The sequence below is a fragment of the Chelonia mydas genome, chromosome 3 (genome assembly GCF_015237465.2).
Source record: "Chelonia mydas isolate rCheMyd1 chromosome 3, rCheMyd1.pri.v2, whole genome shotgun sequence".
Lineage (NCBI taxonomy): Eukaryota > Metazoa > Chordata > Testudines > Cheloniidae > Chelonia > Chelonia mydas.
The window spans coordinates 106,798,158-106,818,078 of record NC_057851.1 but is presented as its reverse complement, the minus strand read 5'-3'; the positions used below and the strand labels follow the sequence as shown (position 1 = coordinate 106,818,078).

At 41.6% G+C, this 19,921-nt stretch overlaps 1 protein-coding gene across 3 annotated transcripts in view; it reads left to right on the top strand.

Annotated features, from left to right (window-relative positions):
* EPM2A (EPM2A glucan phosphatase, laforin) overlaps window positions 1-19,689 on the top strand; it is a 95,897-nt gene extending 76,208 nt beyond the window's left edge. For all 3 annotated transcript variants that reach the window (XM_037894929.1, XM_037894927.2, XM_037894928.2), the window contains 2 exons: window positions 14,604-14,845; window positions 17,771-19,689. In XM_037894929.1, the coding sequence (XP_037750857.1) occupies window positions 14,604-14,845; window positions 17,771-18,045 (517 nt within the window). In that variant the 3' untranslated portion in view covers window positions 18,046-19,689. The remainder of the gene's footprint in view (window positions 1-14,603; window positions 14,846-17,770) is intronic.
* The last annotated feature ends 232 nt before the right edge of the window (window positions 19,690-19,921 follow it).

Here is a 19,921-nt window from a genome sequence, read left to right as displayed (position 1 = left end):
CTCCATCAATTCCACCCCACCTCAAATCCACCAGTCCCTCCCCACATAACCCAGCCCAATACTTCTTAATCCACCATGCTTCCCCCTCCCCGGCACCTCATGGAGGCTCCTGTAGGTAGCTTCCCTATGTGACAGCTGCAGTGGTGATGGTGGTAGTGGCATGTAGGACATTTTATGGCCTCTGGCTATGGAATAGCTAGTTGGGTATCCAGTCATCTCTGGTGATAGGCTAGGTTAGGTAGGTTGGAAAATGGAGTTCTTCAAGTGAGTGTTCCCATGAGTGCTGGAGGTGTCGCTCAGGTAGTGCTTAAAAGTATAAAATATGTTTGTTTATTTAAAGTTGAGAGAAGAGTATTTACTCAGAGAATGACGTGTATGGCTGACTGAGGCAGTCCCATGTTAAAGTTTTGGCAGCACACCGTCCCTGTCAATATTGCTCTTCCTGGGTTTATAATGTAGCAATGGATTGGTACATTATATACAATTGAAGTGTCCTGCCATCTTGTCCCTATGCCTTGTCCTTGTCCTGCCATCTTGTCCCTATGATTGTGCTTTGGGGTTACCTTGTCTTAGAACTTTTTGGAGTTCTCACTGTGGTCAGATGAGTTTTTTCAGATTTTTTCTATTAGTATTTATAAGGCCTAATGCTCCCATCTGTAATTCTCTAGCATGTCTCTAGCTTTCTTAACAATTCTTACAATTCACTGTGCTGTTATTTTTTAAAAATATGAATAACTAAGACATTTTAACTACAAATAAACCTGTCCGAGGGGTTGCATTTGAGTGACATTAAGTGGGCTTCAGAGTAACAGCCGTGTTAGTCTGTATTCAGAAAAAGAAAAGGAGTACTTGTGGCACTGTAGAGACTAACCAATTTATTTGAGCATAAGCTTCCGTGAGCTACAGCTCACTTCATCGGATGCATCACGAAAGCCTATGCTCAAATAAATTTGTTAGTCTCTAAGGTGCCACAAGTACTCCTTTTCTTATTGAGTGGGCTATTTCCATCCTCTTCACATACCACAAATTCTGAATGTGCTTCCTCCAGAGAGCTCCAGGCTCTTCACGTCCAGCAGAGACTTTGTCATCTTCATATTTATACACTGGCACTAGCCCACAAAGCCAACTCTCAACCAAAATAAGTTAATTTTCAATTACACAATTTTCATCTTCAGGGCTTGTCTCTAATGTGTACCCAATGGATCACAGCAGTAGGATTTTGGGGAGTAGCTCATTATTTGGGAAGTTCAGATTTCGAACCAGCCACTGTGAAGTTAACTTAGCACAAAGATGAAATAAGACATTTTCACCAGCAATGCCTGAGTCTTCTGAACTGTTTACTTAAAGTTCACCCTTAGGGGATGAATTTTGTAAGGCATTTTAACTTTAAGGGTGCTAGTAGTGGCATCAGTCCCATCGTTAAGCTCTAATGTTAGAAATCCTGGTTCCTGGTGCCAACAGATTCATGGCTCATTTCTATCTGGCTTAGTTAAGCACCCTGTTGTACCTCACATTCATGATTATTAGTTCTCATTCAAAACAAATTTGAATGCTGGCAATGTGATGAAGACATATGTAGCAAGTAACTGTTGGCAACCAATGCACTAAGCAGTGTTCTGTAATCAGAGCATTTAAATATTAATTCTCTGAAGCCAAATGAGAAGCCATCTTCATGACTAACTTCTCAGATCATTTGGCATGAGCCCACTGGACCCGATTCTTCTTTCACCCTGGCTTTTCACCAGTGACATGCCACTTACTTCAGTGGAGTTACGCCCGGTTTGTACCAGTGAAAGTGAGGGAAAAATCAGGACCAAGGAGGACCAAATTCTGGTTTCTGCTGTATATAGTATGCAAACATCTCCTCAGAATCAATGAGCATGCACGTTAGAAGGTAAAATTTGACTGCAAATTTCACAGGGCTAACTTTGGACGTCAACTCCTATAAGACACTGGAGTGTATAAAAATAACCATCTGGAACAAGATTTTCCACAATTGCACAATGCACAAATGCAAAATGCAGCCTCACATAACATAGCTTACATATCAGGTGATGTGGAAGAGAACACTTAATTTTCCAAAGTTGAGGGTGGTCACATACTTAAAGTATTGCATGACCATGGCAAGTTGTGCTAGGACATTCCCAGAAAAGAAGACAGAATCAAAGTAGTTTTATTCTACCATATACCATTTTATAACACAGCCTTATAAGATATAAAGAAACCGACTAAGGGTTTTGATTTTGTTTATTTATGTATTTATTTTACTTACTTATTTTAGTAGGGCCAAATTAATTGGTTTGACAAGCAGGAATGTCTCAATTGAATTCAGTGGAGTGTGCTCTTAGAGGCTTAAAAAACATTGGGCCAGATCCTTGGGTCCAGCTGAGCTCTGATTGGGGCAGAGGAGCAAAGCTGGCTTAAATCTACCTTTTCACTTCCTCTTTCCTTGGGGTAAGCCAGGTTCAGGCTGTGACATAAAAGAGTATAGCTACTGGGATGCTTTAATTCATGCCATTAGTAACTGCCCCTTAGGGGTAATTCCATCAACCCAGGATGACTGGAGCATACTGCACTCTGGTCATGCCTCCTTCCACATCTTATATTTGGGAGATGCATCAGGGAGTGGTATAAAGGAGAATCCCTAGCCACCTTGCTAGGGCAGTTTTCCTTCCTTTTTGTATCATTGGTGCAGTGGGGGCTGCAGGTTTGACCTGTGAATGCCATTTAAAATGGTAAACAGGGGAATAAGTACTTAGTTTCCATTTCTGCAATTTTCTAACATATTCTTCCTCTCCTCAAATCAATATAAGCTGAGGGTGCGCTGCACCTTCATGAGTTGCTTAGCACCTTGATGTCAGCATAGCCTCATGTCTCAGTTATCAGCACGGTATTATTTTTATATCTTAGCCTTTGTTTTCATTTGATTCTATTGTTAACTTAAGGTTGATTGGCTTAATGCCTTGTTCATCTTGCAGATCAGTGAACCAGGCTCTTTGATGCCATATTTCATAAATAAATTTATGAACACTGAATAAATAAGCATTTATTAAGCATATCAACCAGTGTTCAAGGGCTTCAGAAATTTTGCAGACTGATAAACTGTGTTGTTCTGCAGTGATAAAAACAGGTGTTTCCATTCAGTTGCCAAGTCTACTCCCACCTGAGAATCCCAGATAAGTAGTCCAAATTACATCTAAGAAGAAAATTTGCCAGAGCTTAATTACTTTTCATCAGGGTGCCACAGATAATGAGAAGCGAAAAAGCTCCAAACCATTGGAACTATATTGTAGTCTATTTAATTCTCCTAATTTAAAAACCTGCAGTTGAATTCTATACTTAAAAATAAACCTTACAGCTTTAATAGTAAACTGGGATGAATTTCTAATCACCAAATTATATTCCTTCTACTTGTGGCATTAGATAAAAGTAAACTTTTGATCTGGAGCGTAAGTAGCCTTAATAACGTTGCTGCTATGTCATTTCAGCAGTATATGTTTTCCCCATTAATCAGCTTTTTTCCTGTGTTGGCTTTTGCTCAGGTTATGGCCGCTCTATGTGTCTTTATTGATAAAATTGATGTTATCATGCCTGTCTATTAGATCATAGTTTTCAATGATTAGATCATACTGCTGGCAAACCCTTGTATCTTCTTCTCTTACTCCAGTCAGTAGTGTTTCTGCTCATGCTGTCAGTAGTTCAGTGCATCAGTTCGCTCAGTCCTATTCAAGTCAAGGCTCTCATTGTAAAACTTGATCTGACTGGTCTGTGGGAGAACTGTATCAGTAAGTCACCAGCAGAATGGGTCAGGTCTGCAGAGTAAACAATTGCCGCTTTGAAAAAGCTGGGCCTCAATCTGTCAATTCTACTCCACTGTTTCATCAGATAAGGAGTTATTTTGATTTGTTTTTTATTTTCATGTAAAGTGAATTTAATGGAACACAGGAATTCTCACACCAGATCAGACCAGTGATCCAGACAGTGAAGTATCCTTCAGTGACCAGTACCAGATACTTCAGAGGAAGATGAAAGGAAGGAAATATGTGAAATAACCATCACATAAGAGGATTTTCTTCTTCTTAATAGTTTGTTTATGCCTGAATCATGAATGTTTATATCCTTTATATTTTTATTATATGTATAATGGGAGGATTCAAGTATATTATATAAAACTGTCTAATCCTTTTTTTGAATCCTGATAAACTCTTAGCCTTTGGCAATGAGTTCCACAGGTTGATTATCCTGTACACAACCCCCCCTCCCACCTCCAAACTTTTTATCTGTTTTAAATGTGCTGCCTTTCAAATTAATTGAATATCCCTTTGCTCATGTATTATGAAAGGATTAATAGGATTATCCAATTGATGGGGCTGCACAGAGGTTTGGAGGGGCCTGAGACCAAAATCTGAAACTGAGCCCCTCTTCCCTCCTCTCCCCAAAAAAATTATCACTGAGGAGAAGTGAGGGAGGGGGGAAGGGGAAGTTGGAGAGCAAGTTTGCACCATATTCACCCTGCAGTGGTGGCTCAGCTCCTGTCCCACAGGGCTAGGCCCAGTTCTCCACTCAGGACATTGTGACCAGGTGCGCGGGGTTATTTGGGTTTGGTCTGGCTGCCCTTCCATCATGATGGAGAGACCCCTGGGCCAAACCCGAGTAGCACCGTGACCCTGCGCACTAGGTTGCAGCACCGCTCAAATGGAGGGCCCAGGGCAAAATGTCCCTTTCACCCTCCCTTTCCCAGAGGCCTTGCCAATTGGCCTTCTCTATTCCAGTCATTGTTTTATATACCTCTGCCACATGCTTTCTTATTTGTCTCTATGTAATGGTCTGTCTACCTCTAAATAGGGCTATTATTTTCAGTCTCCCTCATATGGAAATCTTTTCATGATGCTAATCATTTTTATCTCCTTTTCCATTTTTCCTGTATCTCTTTAGAAATGGGATGACCAGGATTGAATGGTGGACTCCAGATGTGAGTTTACTATTGATATGTATAATGGCGCTACCATATTTTTAGTATTACTTTAAATGCAGTTATTTGTATAGTCTAATGTTGCTTTCTGACCTCCACTTGGAATAATGATTTCATTGAGCCGTCCACAGTGACACATTGTTTTCTTTCCTGGTTGATTCTAGTTTATTTAGAACCCATTGATCATAGAATCAGAGAATCATAGAATATCAGGGTTGGAAGGGACCTCGGGAGGTCATCTAGTCCAACCCCCTGCTCAAAGCAGGATCAATCCCCAACTAAATCATCCCAGCCAGGGCTTTGTCAAGCCTGACCTTAAAAACTTCTAAGGAAGGAGATTCCATCACCTCCCTAGGTAACGCATTCCAGTGTTTCACCACCCTCCTAGTGAAAAAGTTTTTCCTAATATCCAACCTAAACCTCCCCCACTGCAACTTGAGACCATTACTCCTCATTCTGTCATCTGCGACCACTGAGAACAGTCTAGATCCATCCTCTTTGGAACCCCCTTTCAGGTAGTTGAAAGCAGCTATCAAATCCCCCCTCATTCTTCTCTTCTGCAGACTAAACAATCCCAGTTCCCTCAGCCTCTCCTCATAAGTCATGTGTTCCAGTCCCCTAATCATTTTTGTTGCCCTCCGCTAGACGTTTTCCAATTTTTCCACATCCTTCTTGTAGTGTGGGGCCCAAAACTGGACACAGTACTCCAGATGAGGCCTCACCAATGTCGAATAGAGGGGAATGATCACGTCCCTCGATCCCCTGGCTATGCCCCTACATATACATCCCAAAATGCCATTGGCCTTCTTGGCAACAAGGGCACACTGTTGACTCATATCCAGCTTCTCGTCCACTGTAACCCCTAGGTCCTTTTCTGCAGAACTGCTGCCGAGCCATTCGGTCCCTAGTCTGTAGCGGTGCATGGGATTCTTCCGTCCTAAGTGCAGGACTCTGCCCTTGTCCTTGTTGAACTTCATCAGATTGATGTATTAGAGTAGTTCATATTATTTATTCCAAGGTGTATTACCGCCACTGTTCTGCCTATTTGTTCAGCTATGTTTGGAACCTGTGGAATTCTTAACAAACTTCTCTAGACCTGACTATCCAGAATAATTCTCAGTCTTTTGCAGATTTTACCCCCTTTTCTTGTGAAAAATGTTGACTGAGAGTCTTGGAGACTGAATTCCTCCATGTATCCACAGAATAGGTGTAGTGCAGGCAGTGGCATTCCAAGTCAAACCACAGCACAGAGTGTTTCAGTCCTTGATTGGAGGGAGAGGACATCTAGCTATGAGAAAGTAGGTCAGTCATCATACCCTCTCAATCAGTCTTTCTAAGTCTGCTGGGTATGAGGAATTACATTTTGGAGTAGAGCTGCAAAAAACAAACAAGAGAAGAAGATGAGTAGTGGAAGCCTAATTACTAGAAGAAAAGGAGTACTTGTGGCACCTTAGAGACTAACCTATTTATTTGAGCATAAGCTTTCGTGAGCTACAGCTCACTTCATCGGACGAAAGCTTATGCTTAAATAAATTGGTTAGTCTCTAAGGTGCCACAAGTACTCCTTTTCTTTTTGCGAATACAGACTAACATGGCTGTTACTCTGAAACCTAATCACTAGAATCATTTAAAACTCAGATGGATAAAGTAGGAAGTAATATACCATAGGGGAGAGTCTTCATTGAGATGATCATGGACTAGACCCAATGGATTTAGCTACACTGATGTAAATCTATAATAACTCCATTAACAGTAGTAGAGTTACTCAGGTTATACACAGGTGTAACTGAGGTTGTAATCCAGCACTGTAGGTCTAAGTCATCTGTGATCTCTGAGATACTGTGCTACAGTACAATTTGATTAACAGAGTAAAATATACCAGAGATCTGCCATTTAATTTGTGAGAAGAAAGTGAAACTAATCTGTCAGCTTCTTGTGCATCTCAGTTGTATGGGGCTGGAAAGATTGAAACACCTGCAAAAACAGAGTGCTCCATACATTTTAGGATAAGATGTTCAAAAGCACTCAGTGTTGACCTAACTCTACTGCTCCTGAGGTTGTTGTTAAAACTAATAGCCCAGCAGATTAGGTTATTTTCTAAGTATTTTTTCTAGATTGCTTTGAATACGTTCTCCTTTATCATCATAATCATCATCATGACAAGATGCAAGGACCCTATCTGGACACTAGCAAGCAAACTACTGTTACTCTCACATAGGTTTTCAGGGAGAGGGAGCTTGGAAGGCCCAGAAGCAATAAGAACAATTAGGTACTCAGGTGGGAGGCAGGAAGGTTCATAAGAACAACTGCCTATAGGTGTTAAAGAAGGTCACTGCAAAGGAGGGAGCTCACAGATGATGATAGCTGTGGGTGTTGATGTTGTGGTGGTGATGTTGCACTTTGGTGTGATGTGACGTAACACAGAAAAGAGATATCACTAGGTAGGAGGCAAAGGTAGGATGAAAGAGTTTTGCAACATCATCAGGGAAAGATTCAGAAATGCACTCTGAGCTGCATCCTTAGCCTTTCAGGGAATAAAAGCCTTGAGGGAAGGCCTGGTCAACCTGAAGACTGTTTTCTTTGTCACCTCAGGTGAATGACGATGCTCTTTTTATCTGTATATATTAGTATTCCTCTTGGCATCCTCGGATTCTTATTTTGATCTTCCTTAATCCGTGTGAGGTGGTAGTGCAGTGTCTGAGTGGCCAAGTGAAGTGAATTTCAAGTTTTGATTACATTAGATTACATCTTGAGTGGGCCTCGGAGGAAGAATCCACTGCCTTGTGTTCAAAATAATGTACTGACTGATCTGAATGAGATCAGCAATATAAACAAATTGCAGGTTGAGAGTGACTTTATGGCCAATTACCTGTGTGAAGTACTTTGACTCTGACAAAGTACTGTTCCTTGACTGACGCTGTCAGCCATAGGTATAAGCAGACCTTGAAGGTTTGAATCATGCTGTTTTCTACAAGACCACAAATGCTAGATTGGCTTTAGGCTGCAGGTGGAGATCTGGGGTTGAAAGGCACAGTGGTGTGGCTCTTTGGTGGATCTATTTTTAGCTTGAAAGTGGCAATCCACTCTGCAAAAAAGTATCAGGACACTAATCTTTCACTGCTCCAGACTCAGTATGGCCGTATGGGTGAGCAAACTATTGCATATGTATTGATTATATGAAATAAATATGTGGTTTCAGCCATAATTAATCAAGACTAAAAGAGTCTTGGAGGAGAATCATCCAAGCACGATATATGTTTGCATCATTGAAAATAATTAAAGTGTGAAGACAGTCAGAAAAGCAACTGTACAAGTGACTTCACAAGGTTCCATGTTTGTTTTCGATGAGTGATGATTCCAGATTGGTTGCCTCATTTTACAAGTCAAAAGGATGCTTTAGTCTGCACCAAGGGAGTGTTAATGTTAGTCCTCACTAGTGTGTCCTGCACTTACCGGCCCACGTGGACCCTCCTGCCATCCACTAGAACAGCAGTTCTCAAACTGTGTGTTGGGACCCCGGTTTAATGGGGTCACCAGGGCTGGCGTTAGACTTGCCGGGGCCAAAGACAAAGCCCAAGCCCTACTGTTCAGGGCCAAAGCTGAAGCCCGAGGGCTTCAGTCCTGCATGGCAGGGCTCAGGTTACAGGCCCCCAGCCTGGGTCTGAAGCCCTTGAGCTTCAGCCCTCCCTCCCAGGGTGGTGGGACTTGGATGGGCTCAAGCTTTGGTCCTCACTCCTGGGGTCATGTAGTAACTTTTGCTGTCAGATGTGGGTCGCGGTGCAATGAAGTTTGAGAATTCCTGCACTAGAAGTTCCTTAGTTTACACAAAGGTAGACTTTTTGAAACAGGACTACATTGGCATGCACTGGGGAACTTTTAGGGTCCACACAGGCCAGTCAGTACATGACAGGCTCGTGCAGACTAGCATTTGCACCTCTCTGGTGTGGCCTGAAGTAACGTGTAAACAAGCTCTTAGTCACTGGACCCTAAGTGACTTGCCCAAAGTCACACAGGGTGTCTGTGTCTGAGCTGGGATTTGAGCACGTCTTCTGAGTCCCTATATAATGTTTTAGTCTTAGCCCTTGTCTACACTACAAAATTAAGTCAACTTTATCTAATTAGATCTCAAGCCCCCGAATTAATGAAGTCGATTGTGATGTCCCGCGACCCACAAGATTCCAAGGTTAAAAATATTTCCTGGCTCTCGGGGAGAATGGATCCACCGCTCGCCTGTCTCCCATTCTCCTTCTCCTCCTCTTCCTTATCCACCATATCATCCTCCTTGTTGTCCCTAGACTCACACATCTGTGAGGTGTCCACGTTGCTTGTGGGGGTCACGCCCGAGAATCGCATGCAGCTCGTTGTAGAACTGGCATGTGTAGGGTTCAGCACCAAAACAACTGTTCGCCTCTCTTGCCTTCTGGTACGCTTGGCAAAGTTCTTTTATTTTCACATGGCACTGCTGTGTGTCTCTCTTGTAGCCCTTCTCCCTCATTCCATGAGCGATCTTTGCATAGATGTCAGCGTTTCTTCTGCTGGATCGTAGCTCTGCCTGCACAGACTCTTCTCCCCACACAGCGATGAGATCCATCACCTCCTGTGCAGACCAGGCCGGAGCGCGTTTGGGGAGTGTAGTCTCCATGATCAGCTGTGCTCAAGCTGGCATGCTCCCAATGCTGATCAAACAGGAAATGGGAAATCAAAAACTCCTGAGGCTTTAGCAGGGGAGGGACTGTTTCCTGTGTACCTGGCTGCAGTACAGCAGAGTTGAGAATGATCTCCAGAGCAGTCACAGATGAGCATTGTGGGACACCACCTGGAGGCCAATTAAGTCGAATTACACAACGCTGCATCTATACTACCTCGCAGTCGGCCCATGAAAATCAAACTAAGCGCTGCAGAGGTGGATTACAGAAGTCAACATCAGAGGCGACTTAGATTGACATAAAGGACCCAGTAGTGTAGACACATACATTAACAGGTCGACTTAAGGCAGCTTCCTTTGACCTAGTTCTAGTGTAGACCAGGCCTTAATAACACACAGTGCACAGATACATTGAGTAAGAAAGGGCCATTTTTACAGTGAGAGACAAGGTGGGTGAGGTAATAACTTTTATTGGAGCCTCTTCTGTTGGTGAAAGAGATGAGACACAGACCCTGTTTCTTCCACCAACGGGAGTTGGTCCAATAAAAGATATTGTCTGTCCTACCTGGTCTCTCTAATGTCCTGGTACCAACACAGCTACAACAATATGGTAAACAACATTTTTACATTGACATATTATACCTATAATTCCACTTTAAAAAAACAGTGTGTCATGCTATTTTTGGCTCATTGCTTTTTTAGGAAGAGAAGGGGATTAATGGTTGAAATGATCTTTCATTTACATATCCCCTTTAATCTGTAAATGTTTTTCAAACTATATGGAAAGGTTACCTAATCTACCATTGAAAAGTAATCACTTCTGGAGCTGGAAGGCAGCAACGGTTGAGCAGCTCAAAGCTGAAAATGAAGAGGTTGCTCACCCCTGGTACTAGTCTAGTCCAAACCTGGTTACCTAGTGAAATAAAGTGGCAACTTCCAGAAGGAAACAAGTTCATTTTTTTAAAAAAGGGCATACTTTTTTGGTAAGGGAAGTGAAAATTTGAAAGTATCACCCCCTAGCATTACACCCCCTAGCATTACAATTCTTTAACTTCCATTATCTATCATACAGTGAAACCGTTGATAAGTGAGGAATATCTGGCATAAATATATAGAATACAATTACTGAACTGTTCATCAATTTCTGCAGATTGTATTTGAACTGAAACCCTCTTTTAAGTGAAGAGAAAATAAAGGAATGAACTTGATAAAGCTGAATGAAAGCCCAGGCACCAAAGAATGAAATAATCATAATTAGATCTCTTAAATAAATTGACTAAATAAACAAATCTGCTTGGTGTCACTGTGCAGTGCACGTTATCTATAATGAATGTCGTCCTGATAAAAGAACAATTAAACCCAGTTAAGTAATGCATGCACTGTATACCAAGGCTTTATGGCCATTACTGGTAAACAGAAGAGGGAAGACCAGAAGCCAAATCCTGATCCTGTTGACTTCAGTGGCAAAACTCCTGGAGCTGGTCTCAAGGAACCAGTTTATAAGAGTCATTTGGTCTAAATCCAGGCAGGTGACAGCCCTAGTCTTGATTCTGCTCTGTGTACTGCCATTTTCCTCCATTCCATTGAATGGAAATGTGATGATGTTCAATGGTAAAGCCACCAGACGATTCACTAATTGTGAACTGAAGTACAATGGGGACTCTAGAAGGTCCAAAAGTTCTGGTGGACAGTCTCAAAGCACCTGGTAGATAATCTGGTTACAGAATATGTTGCACCCACAGATTTTCATCTGCATGTATGCTGGATAAGCATAGGAAACGATTTCTAAGGTAGTGTTTTCTCTGTAGCCCAATTTTTATATTGCATTATTGGTCTAAGGACTCTAGTCCCTCCTGGTTAAATCATCTGCTAGAATCTACACTTCTGTCCCTTGGAAGAGATGATAACTCTGAACATTAGTTGATTCCCAAATCATAAAACATTGGGGGTTTATTATATGAATATACTGAACTCTCAGGAAAACTGTGAAGAAAAATACAAGGTGTTCTTGTCCTCAGAGAACACAGTTGGCTTCTCATCATGTACCATGAAACGCTGTGGCCAACGGGCACTCAGCGCAGCTTGGTATAGGGAGAGGAGCCACAGAGGTGGCATTAAGCCACTATTTTGCTCTCCCAATCGTGAGGTCATGCAGGCACTGATCTGGTCCACAGTGAAAATTAGCTGCTTCAATTTATACTGATAACCAAGGGCCCTAAGGGGCCATGATGATAGTGGCAGATCTCGAATGTGTAAGCAAGTCCTGACCAGGCCCCCTTTTCTATACAATATCTCTTATGTGAGTGGAAGGTGGGGTGGTGTAGCAGTGACTATGGTAGGTTTGTGTAGTTTTAGAAATGAAGGGACTGTAATCCTGACCATGGGTGTTGCCATACCAACTGTAACGAGACTAATCAATTAAGGTGGGCTATTATCAGCAGGAGAAATGAAAACTTTTGTAGTGATAATCAGGATGGCCCATTTCAAACAGTTGACAAGAAGGCGTGAGTAACAGTAGGGGAAAAATTAGCATGGGGAAATAGTTTTTACTTTGTGTAATGACCCATCCACTCCCAGTCTTTATTCAAGCCTAATTTAATGGTGTCCAGTTTGCAAATTAATTCCAATTCTGCAGTTTCTTGTTGGAGTCTGTTTTTGAAGTTTTTTTTGTTGGAAAATTGCAACTTTTAGGTCTGAAATGAGTGACCAGGGAGGTTGAAGTGTTCTCCGACTGGTTTTTGAATGTTATAATTTTTGACATCTGATTTGTGTCCATTTATTCTTTTGCGTAGAGATTGTCTGGTTTGGCCAGTGTACATGGCAGAGGGGCATTGACTGGGAGTGGATGGGTCATTACACAAAGTAAAAACTATTTCCCCATGCTAATTTTCCCCCTACTGTTACTCACACTTTCTTGTCAACTGTTTGAAATGGGCCATCCTAATTATCACTACAAAAGTTTTTTTCTCCAGCTGATAATAGCCCACCTTAATTGATTAGTCTTGTTACAGTTGGTATGGCAACCCCCACTTTTTTCATGTTCTCTGTGTGTACATATATCTTCCTACTGTATTTTCCACTGCATGCATCTGATGAAGTGGGTTTTAGCCCACAAAAGCTTATGCCCAAATAAATTTGTTAGTCTCTAAGGTGCCACAAGTACTCCTCGTTTTTTTTTGCTGATACAGACTAACACGGGTACCACTCTGAAACCTGCCTAATAAATGTGCCCCAATGAACCGTTTTTATCAGTTCTCTGTAAACTGGGGAGATGGGGCCCTGCTGTAAATACAGAATTTTAAAATCACACTCTTCATCTTCATATTAAGAGAGGTGCCTTGATTGTAACCTCTTCAAGGCAGGGATTGTATGTTCCCATGTGTTTAATGGGTACCTAGCATATTGTGGGTGCTAGCGCAATACAATTATAAGGAAAACAAACTGCTGACACTGAATTTGGCTAGTCTGATGGATGTAATCATGATCAAAAGTCCATTTGCAGAGCCTTTACTCCTATTAGTGACCATTTATTCCTGAGGGTAACACCATCAAATTTAGGAGCTGGGGGGTATTCGCATTAGAATTTAATGAGACTACTCATGTGAATATACGCTCGTTTGGGGGAGCAAGGACTCCACAGTCTGACCCCAACTGCTTAGAATTTGCAAAAAGCTGTGGGCAGTACATCCTTGGCCTATTTCATGTTTGAAGTACTTATGTGACAGCTGCTGTCTTGGCCAGCACACTGGGGATGAAACCAGAGCTGAAAGCATGAGTGGCTATAGCTTGAACTAAAGGGAAAAGGCTCTCTAGGTGGGAGCTGTAACCTTTCATATCTGCTGTGGATTGGTGCAAAGTGGGACTTGTAACACACACTCACAGTGGGCTACACTTACTTTCATCATAGATTGAAAGGAGTCATGGAAGCTGACTCTTAAAGATGCCATATTTTTTCCTGTGAATAATTAAGGGCCTGATTTGCAAAATTACATGTGCAACTGTGTGCCTATTTTGCGTGTGTGGTTACTGTAACTGCCTGTGCAAATAGGATATTTGTATGTGCCAGAGGCCAGGTAGATGTGTAGCTGTTGATTTAAACATGTAAATACTCTATTGGGAATGCAATTACATTAATTGCATGTGTAAATTAGGCACACACTTCTGTGTTTCAGTTTGTTTATGTACCAAAATTTGCTAAGGCATATAATAGTTTTTATGATCATTAGAGATGGAAAAACCACAGAAGGTTTGGAGGTTTGGTTTGTCTAAGTACCAAAACGTGTGGCTATTTATACAAATTATCCAATCCTCTTGAGGTTCTTCTGGTTCTTCCAGGGAGCCCAAACATAGTTCACATTTCTGTAGCTGGTCCTGCCTGGACTCCAGAATTGCAGAGGCACGTGGGGACGAAGTAATCCAAACTCTTTTGATGACCACAGAAAATATGGCTTAGGCTGGTGGTGACTTAACCTGATCTGATTTGCCTGCTGCGATGGCAGTAGCTATAAAACAACAATAGTTATATGGCTTACCATTTGTTACTGTAACATTTGAATTGTGTGAGCCTGTTGGGTTTCTTTCTGCACAGAGATTGTGTGAGTCTTCTGAGTTTCCTTATTCTCATCAACGCTGCTACTAAGCTTCAGCTGCAGGATTGAATGAGTGGTGTCTTTGAGACCTGTGCTGCTAATTAGGCCATGGTTTTGCTAGGGCTGCAGTCTACACAGGTGAAGTGAATTTGGCTGCATGCACTGGGTTTAGAGTTCGGTTCTTAAAATAGAACATTACTGGTTAAATGGTAATGAAACGAGAAGCAGTTTATCACCGGACACAAAACGGGTGTGTTTAACAATGAATCTCACGTGCTGATGTTTTGAACCAGAATGCCTTTTCAGCTGACAGAAAATGTGAGTTTTGTGCAGGGGTGGGGGAGTTCTTTTGTTGAAAGTGCTTAATGAGCTACGCTACAATTTTTTTCAATGCTAGGATTCTGCCAAACATCTGGCTGGGAAGTTGCCCTCGGCACGTGGAGCATGTGACCATCAAGCTAAAACACGAATTGGGTGTTACGGCTGTAATGAACTTCCAGACCGAGTGGGATGTTGTTCAGAATTCCTGGGGCTGTAACCGCTATCCAGAACCCATGAGCCCAGAGGTGCTTATGAAACTGTATAAAGAGGAAGGTCTCGCTTATGTCTGGATGCCAACCCCAGACATGAGCACTGAAGGTAATGTTCAGACCTGTCTTACGACTGGATAAGTAATAGCAAAACCTCTCAATGACATGATAACATTGCTTTAGTGTTGTTGTTTTCTGAATAACTTTTGTTTATTATTACTGTGATAGTAATTGGTAACTTTGCTGTGTTGTCCCTAATGAATTCTGTACACTTTGTCATATGCAGAGAGGTCATCCAAACGATTTCTGATCTATATCTTCCTCTCTCGGTATATCCCCATCCCCTCCGAAAATTGGTGACTGCTTGAAAACCTTTTCTTTCAGCACTGATTTAGTGAGAATGCAAATTCATCAGGTTGATGACCATTGGCTTGCACATCAAGACAATGAAATTGCCATAACTGCTGGTTTTAATCAAATAAGCAGTGCTAGGTAACCTACTCTGGTTCCCTTAGTACACCACTCTCTTTGCAGTTGTGTGCCAGTCTATTTAGCCACTGTATTGTCACATATAATAATTTGTAATCATATAGGATATGCATAGCACGCCAAATTGTAACGTAAATTAGGATATGTTATTTGGCTGTTACAATCCTTGGTACATTGATTAAAAAATAGATTAAGTGATAAGAAACCATGGATAAGCAGGAGGTTGGAAAACTTGAGTGGTTTGCAATACTGGAAAATATATAGGATAATTTTTAATTATAGTGAAATATTGGTGTCACAGAGAGAGAACTGTCATGTCAGTTATATGCATCAAGAGAGGCAGGAGACTTGGAAGAAAAATGAAATAAAAAATATGGATTGGCTTTGTGTTAATGCTCAGCTATGCCATGGGGAAAAGCAAGGGTTTGATTCTTGCAGTCTCACTCCTTGGACTGATAGGGACTGGGAGTTCTCAACCCTTGAGGGGAAAAGATTGTTTTGCATTGCATAACCATGTGCTTGATAGAAATTAAAGGGCAATGTTGATGAGTTTCAAAGGAAATCCCATCTAGTCCTCCTTGCCTAAAGACCTAGTGACCCTAGTGGCCCTCAGAGGGCTATAGGAGATGCCAGCATATGCACATAATTGAAGAAAATGGGTCATGAGAACCTCATGGTTCCAGCAGTACCAAATCCACCCTCCCCGCACACACTCTAATTTGCCAGTAGGAGTTTTGCCATTTATAGGCCCTAAAAATATATAAGTAGAGAGAGGTGTGTGATTAGGAGGATTTCTTTGTTACTTAATGTTCAGAATTGAACATGATACGAAAGATATGTCTGTGCTCTACGCAGAATGTTCCAATAGATTGCTAATGTACTATGATGGCAAAATATAGCATTTTCATAGGAGAGACTTGGGAAGGCTTAATTTACCGCAGCTGCTAATTTTGCACATTTCTAAAATTGAGACTGAGACAGGGGTTTATGGAGATGCTCTTGTCCCCATCGTTTTGGATAAAATGTGAAGTGTACTTTCCATATTCTTGTTTTAAATTGGAAATATAAGAATACATTTATAGTTCAGTTAAAAGTTGATTTTTGCGGGGAGGAAACAGTGTTCAGATTAAATACTATACAGCCTCCATATCTGAACTGATGACAAACACCATCTTTGGCACTGAATTCAATTTGGCAATGAATTAATTGAATACATTAATTAAAGTATATTTCATCTAAAGTAACCATACTATTACATAAATCAAGTTAGTACCTATTTTCCTTATGCCTCTGTGGACCGATTCTGCTTCTAAATTGGTTGAAACATTTATACTTCTCATATAAGTTGCTATTTTTTTTTATTATTCTTTGTATGAGACACGAAATGAAAGGGAATCTGGATGGCTTCGCAAACGCTGTATGACAAAAGCATTTCACTTCTGGCTCCACTGTTTTAACATAATCTATGGTGGTCTGTGACATAAAATTGGTTGTCTCAACTCAGTCTGTATGGGACAGGGGGCCATATAAAAGTAATCGTTGGTGGTTCTCAACCGGGGTATGTATATCTCTGTGGGTATGCAGAGGTCTTCCAGGGGGTGTTCAACTCATCTAAATCAGTGTTTCTCAACCTGGGGGTTGCAACCCCCAGGGGGGCACGGGACAGGTATAGGGAGTGGTGCAGGTGCAGGGCCAGCATTAGGGAGGTGACAAGCAAGGCAATTGCTCGGGGTCCCAGGCTACAGGGGGCCCCCGCAAAGCTAAGTTACCTGCATCAGCCCAGGGTGGTGGGGCTCGGGCTTCAGACAAGGCTCACAAATGAAGAACAGGCACAAGTATCACACTGAAATGTAAGTACAATATTTATATTCCAATCAATTTATTTTATAATTATATGGTAAAATGAGAAAGTCAGCTATTTTTCAGTAATAGTGTGCTGTGCCACTTCTGAATTTTTGTCTGATTTTGTAAGCAAGTAGTTTTTAAGTGAGGTGAAACTTGGGGTACGCAAGACAAATCAGACTCCTGAAAGGGATACAGTAGTCTGGAAAGGTTGAGAACCGCTGATTTATTACACACATTTTAGTGCAGATCACCATTTGTTGCCAAATAGGTCCTGGGTCCAAGTTATGTGGACTTTCGTATTACCTGGACCTATTACTTAGCAAAATGTGAGGTTGAAGTTCATTTGGGAAAACTGACACTACAGTTTCACATGTAGGCCAGATTTTTAGGAAGTGCTTCGCATCCACCCTTTTAAAATCTAGCCTTTGTAAGGCATCTCAATGTGGACACCCAAAATCACTAGTCACTTTTGGAAATCTTAGGCCTAGCCTGTGCAAAAGGGTACTTAATTTCTGACAGTCCAGAAAACCTATGTAGACATTCATATTCTCTTACCAGAGAAAGAAGAGAAACTAGCTTTAATAGATTTCTCTTTGCCTGCCACTATGACTTCACAGTACAGCAGAATAGAGAAACATATTGTTAACAGTGATCCTCCCTTTCTTGTGTTCATGGGAATGTGCCCTGTTTTTAATCCTAGGAAGAATACAGATGTTGCCTCAGGCTGTCTGTCTCCTGCACGGGCTGCTAGAGAATGGACACATCGTCTACGTGCATTGCAATGCTGGTGTGGGCAGGTCCACAGCCGCCATCTGTGGCTGGTTAAAGTATGTGATGGGATGGAACCTGAGGAAAGTGCAGTACTTTGTGGCCTCCAGGAGACCAGCTGTCTACATAGATGAGGAAGCTCTGGTTCGTGCCGAAGATGATTTCTATCAGAAATTTGGACCGCTTCGCTGCTCATGCAGACCTTAGTGGTTGAAAAGCTGATTGGAGGAGGGGAGAGATTCATCACAGAGTTGCCAACCCCAAGCATTCAAAATTCATAAGTCAGGCCCCCCAAATTCGTGTGTGAGTGAGAGAGAGAGTGTGTGGGAAATCATGAGATTTAAAAACAATAATTAGTTTAGTCGATTTTTATTTGCCTTCTGTTTTTTAGCCTTTGGGGTTGTTATTTTCAAACTTTTCTCTGCAACCAGGAGGGCTAGGAACTTACTTTGCAAAGTGAAAGGTGAGATTCTCATGTACTCATGTGACTGCAGGAGCTGGGACAAATATCACAAGATACAGCCGTGCGAGATGGCAAGACTGTGGTAAGAAGAAGGTGGAGCAATTCAGAAGTGCTATATAAAGAAATAAAAGTCAGTGGTGTGGTTTTTGGTTTTTTTCTGGCTTCGGTAGTCAGGGTTGTTTGACCATTTCAGGTAGAGCCTTCTGTTTTGGTGTGTTTACAAAGATGTTTATAATGAAATGGTCTGACTGAGAAAAAGAAGAAGGAAATTGATTTTTGCAGTTCTGTTTTTGTAACAAACAGCAAGTTAAATTCAATTAATTAGGCAAGAGCTGCCCTTTCTCTCTCATTTAGGTTTATAGTTAATGTCATTTAGTAAAATTTACTGCTGTACTTTGTTATGGTGCTGAGTGTACTCTAGAGGCTGCGCATAAAGGTGGGGAAAAGTTCCACTTATGCATATTTAATCTACTGCAAGGCAGAACTCCTGGTTTATTAGATTATCCTAGATTGTAAGATTTCTGGTGCAGGAACTGTTTTTCTTTTCCTTGTCTGTACAGTGCCTAACACTGCCACAATCCTTGATTAGGGCCTCTTGGTGCCTCGGGAAGATAAATAACAATAAAGAAAATTGAGTTAAAGCAGAAGATATGGGAGCTGGCCTGGTGAGCCTATATGCAGGCTCTTGCCCGGTTTAGGTGCAAGTGTCCATCTCATTCCCCAATTTGGCGTTGCCTGGAAGTTCTGCAATACCAGCTGTCTCTTGCTCCTGTGGAAGACAAGTGCTTCCATTGCTGCTCAGACATTGCTGTCCCATTAGCTAAAACTGGGAAGGACACCACTAGGCTCCAGAGTCCAAACATGCCCCACTCAGCCGAAAATAGGTGCTGCAACTCATGACCTAGAGGGGAGGAAGTGGAGAAATTCCTCCACGGAGGGTCTGATTGGGTGGGAGAGTCGCTTGTTGAGGACACAAAAATTAAGAAACTAATTTCTAGAGGCAGATGGCTGAGCTAAATCCCTTTTCCAGTTATTTTTAGAAAAACGATTTGTCTATATAGAGATTTATTCCATGATAAAGAGGTGTTGAGAGACACATGTGACCTTAATTATAAGGAAATCCTACTACTGGAGACTTGTTAGCGATCTCACTGTTACAATATGCTGGGCACTGTTCACGGAGAATGTCCATCAGAATATATTTTGCTTTATCTTCTACCCCTCAGATGCCCTCAGATGTGAAGAAGCCACTGGAAGTTATTTTAAATGTATGTATTTGATCATCACTTTATTTCAGATTTCTGTTTTGAAATAATGTATGTCACCAGTTAGATATGGGATGAAACTATAGCCCGATGTTAAATAAAAGCCTTATGACACTTCCATAAGTTTTGCTCACGTGTTTGTTATTTGTACTGAAGAGCGGACAGTAGCCATTGGAACCATAATTGTTTATTTCTAGTCTCCCATGGTCTGACTGGAACAAGAATGGGTTTTCTATCTATGTGCCTGACCTTGTGAACTAAAGGGTGTTGATGATGCCCATCCTACTCAAGGAGCACAAGAGTATGCCAGAATGCAACTCAGCTAGGGGCATACGCTTAAGGCTAGAATGTGACT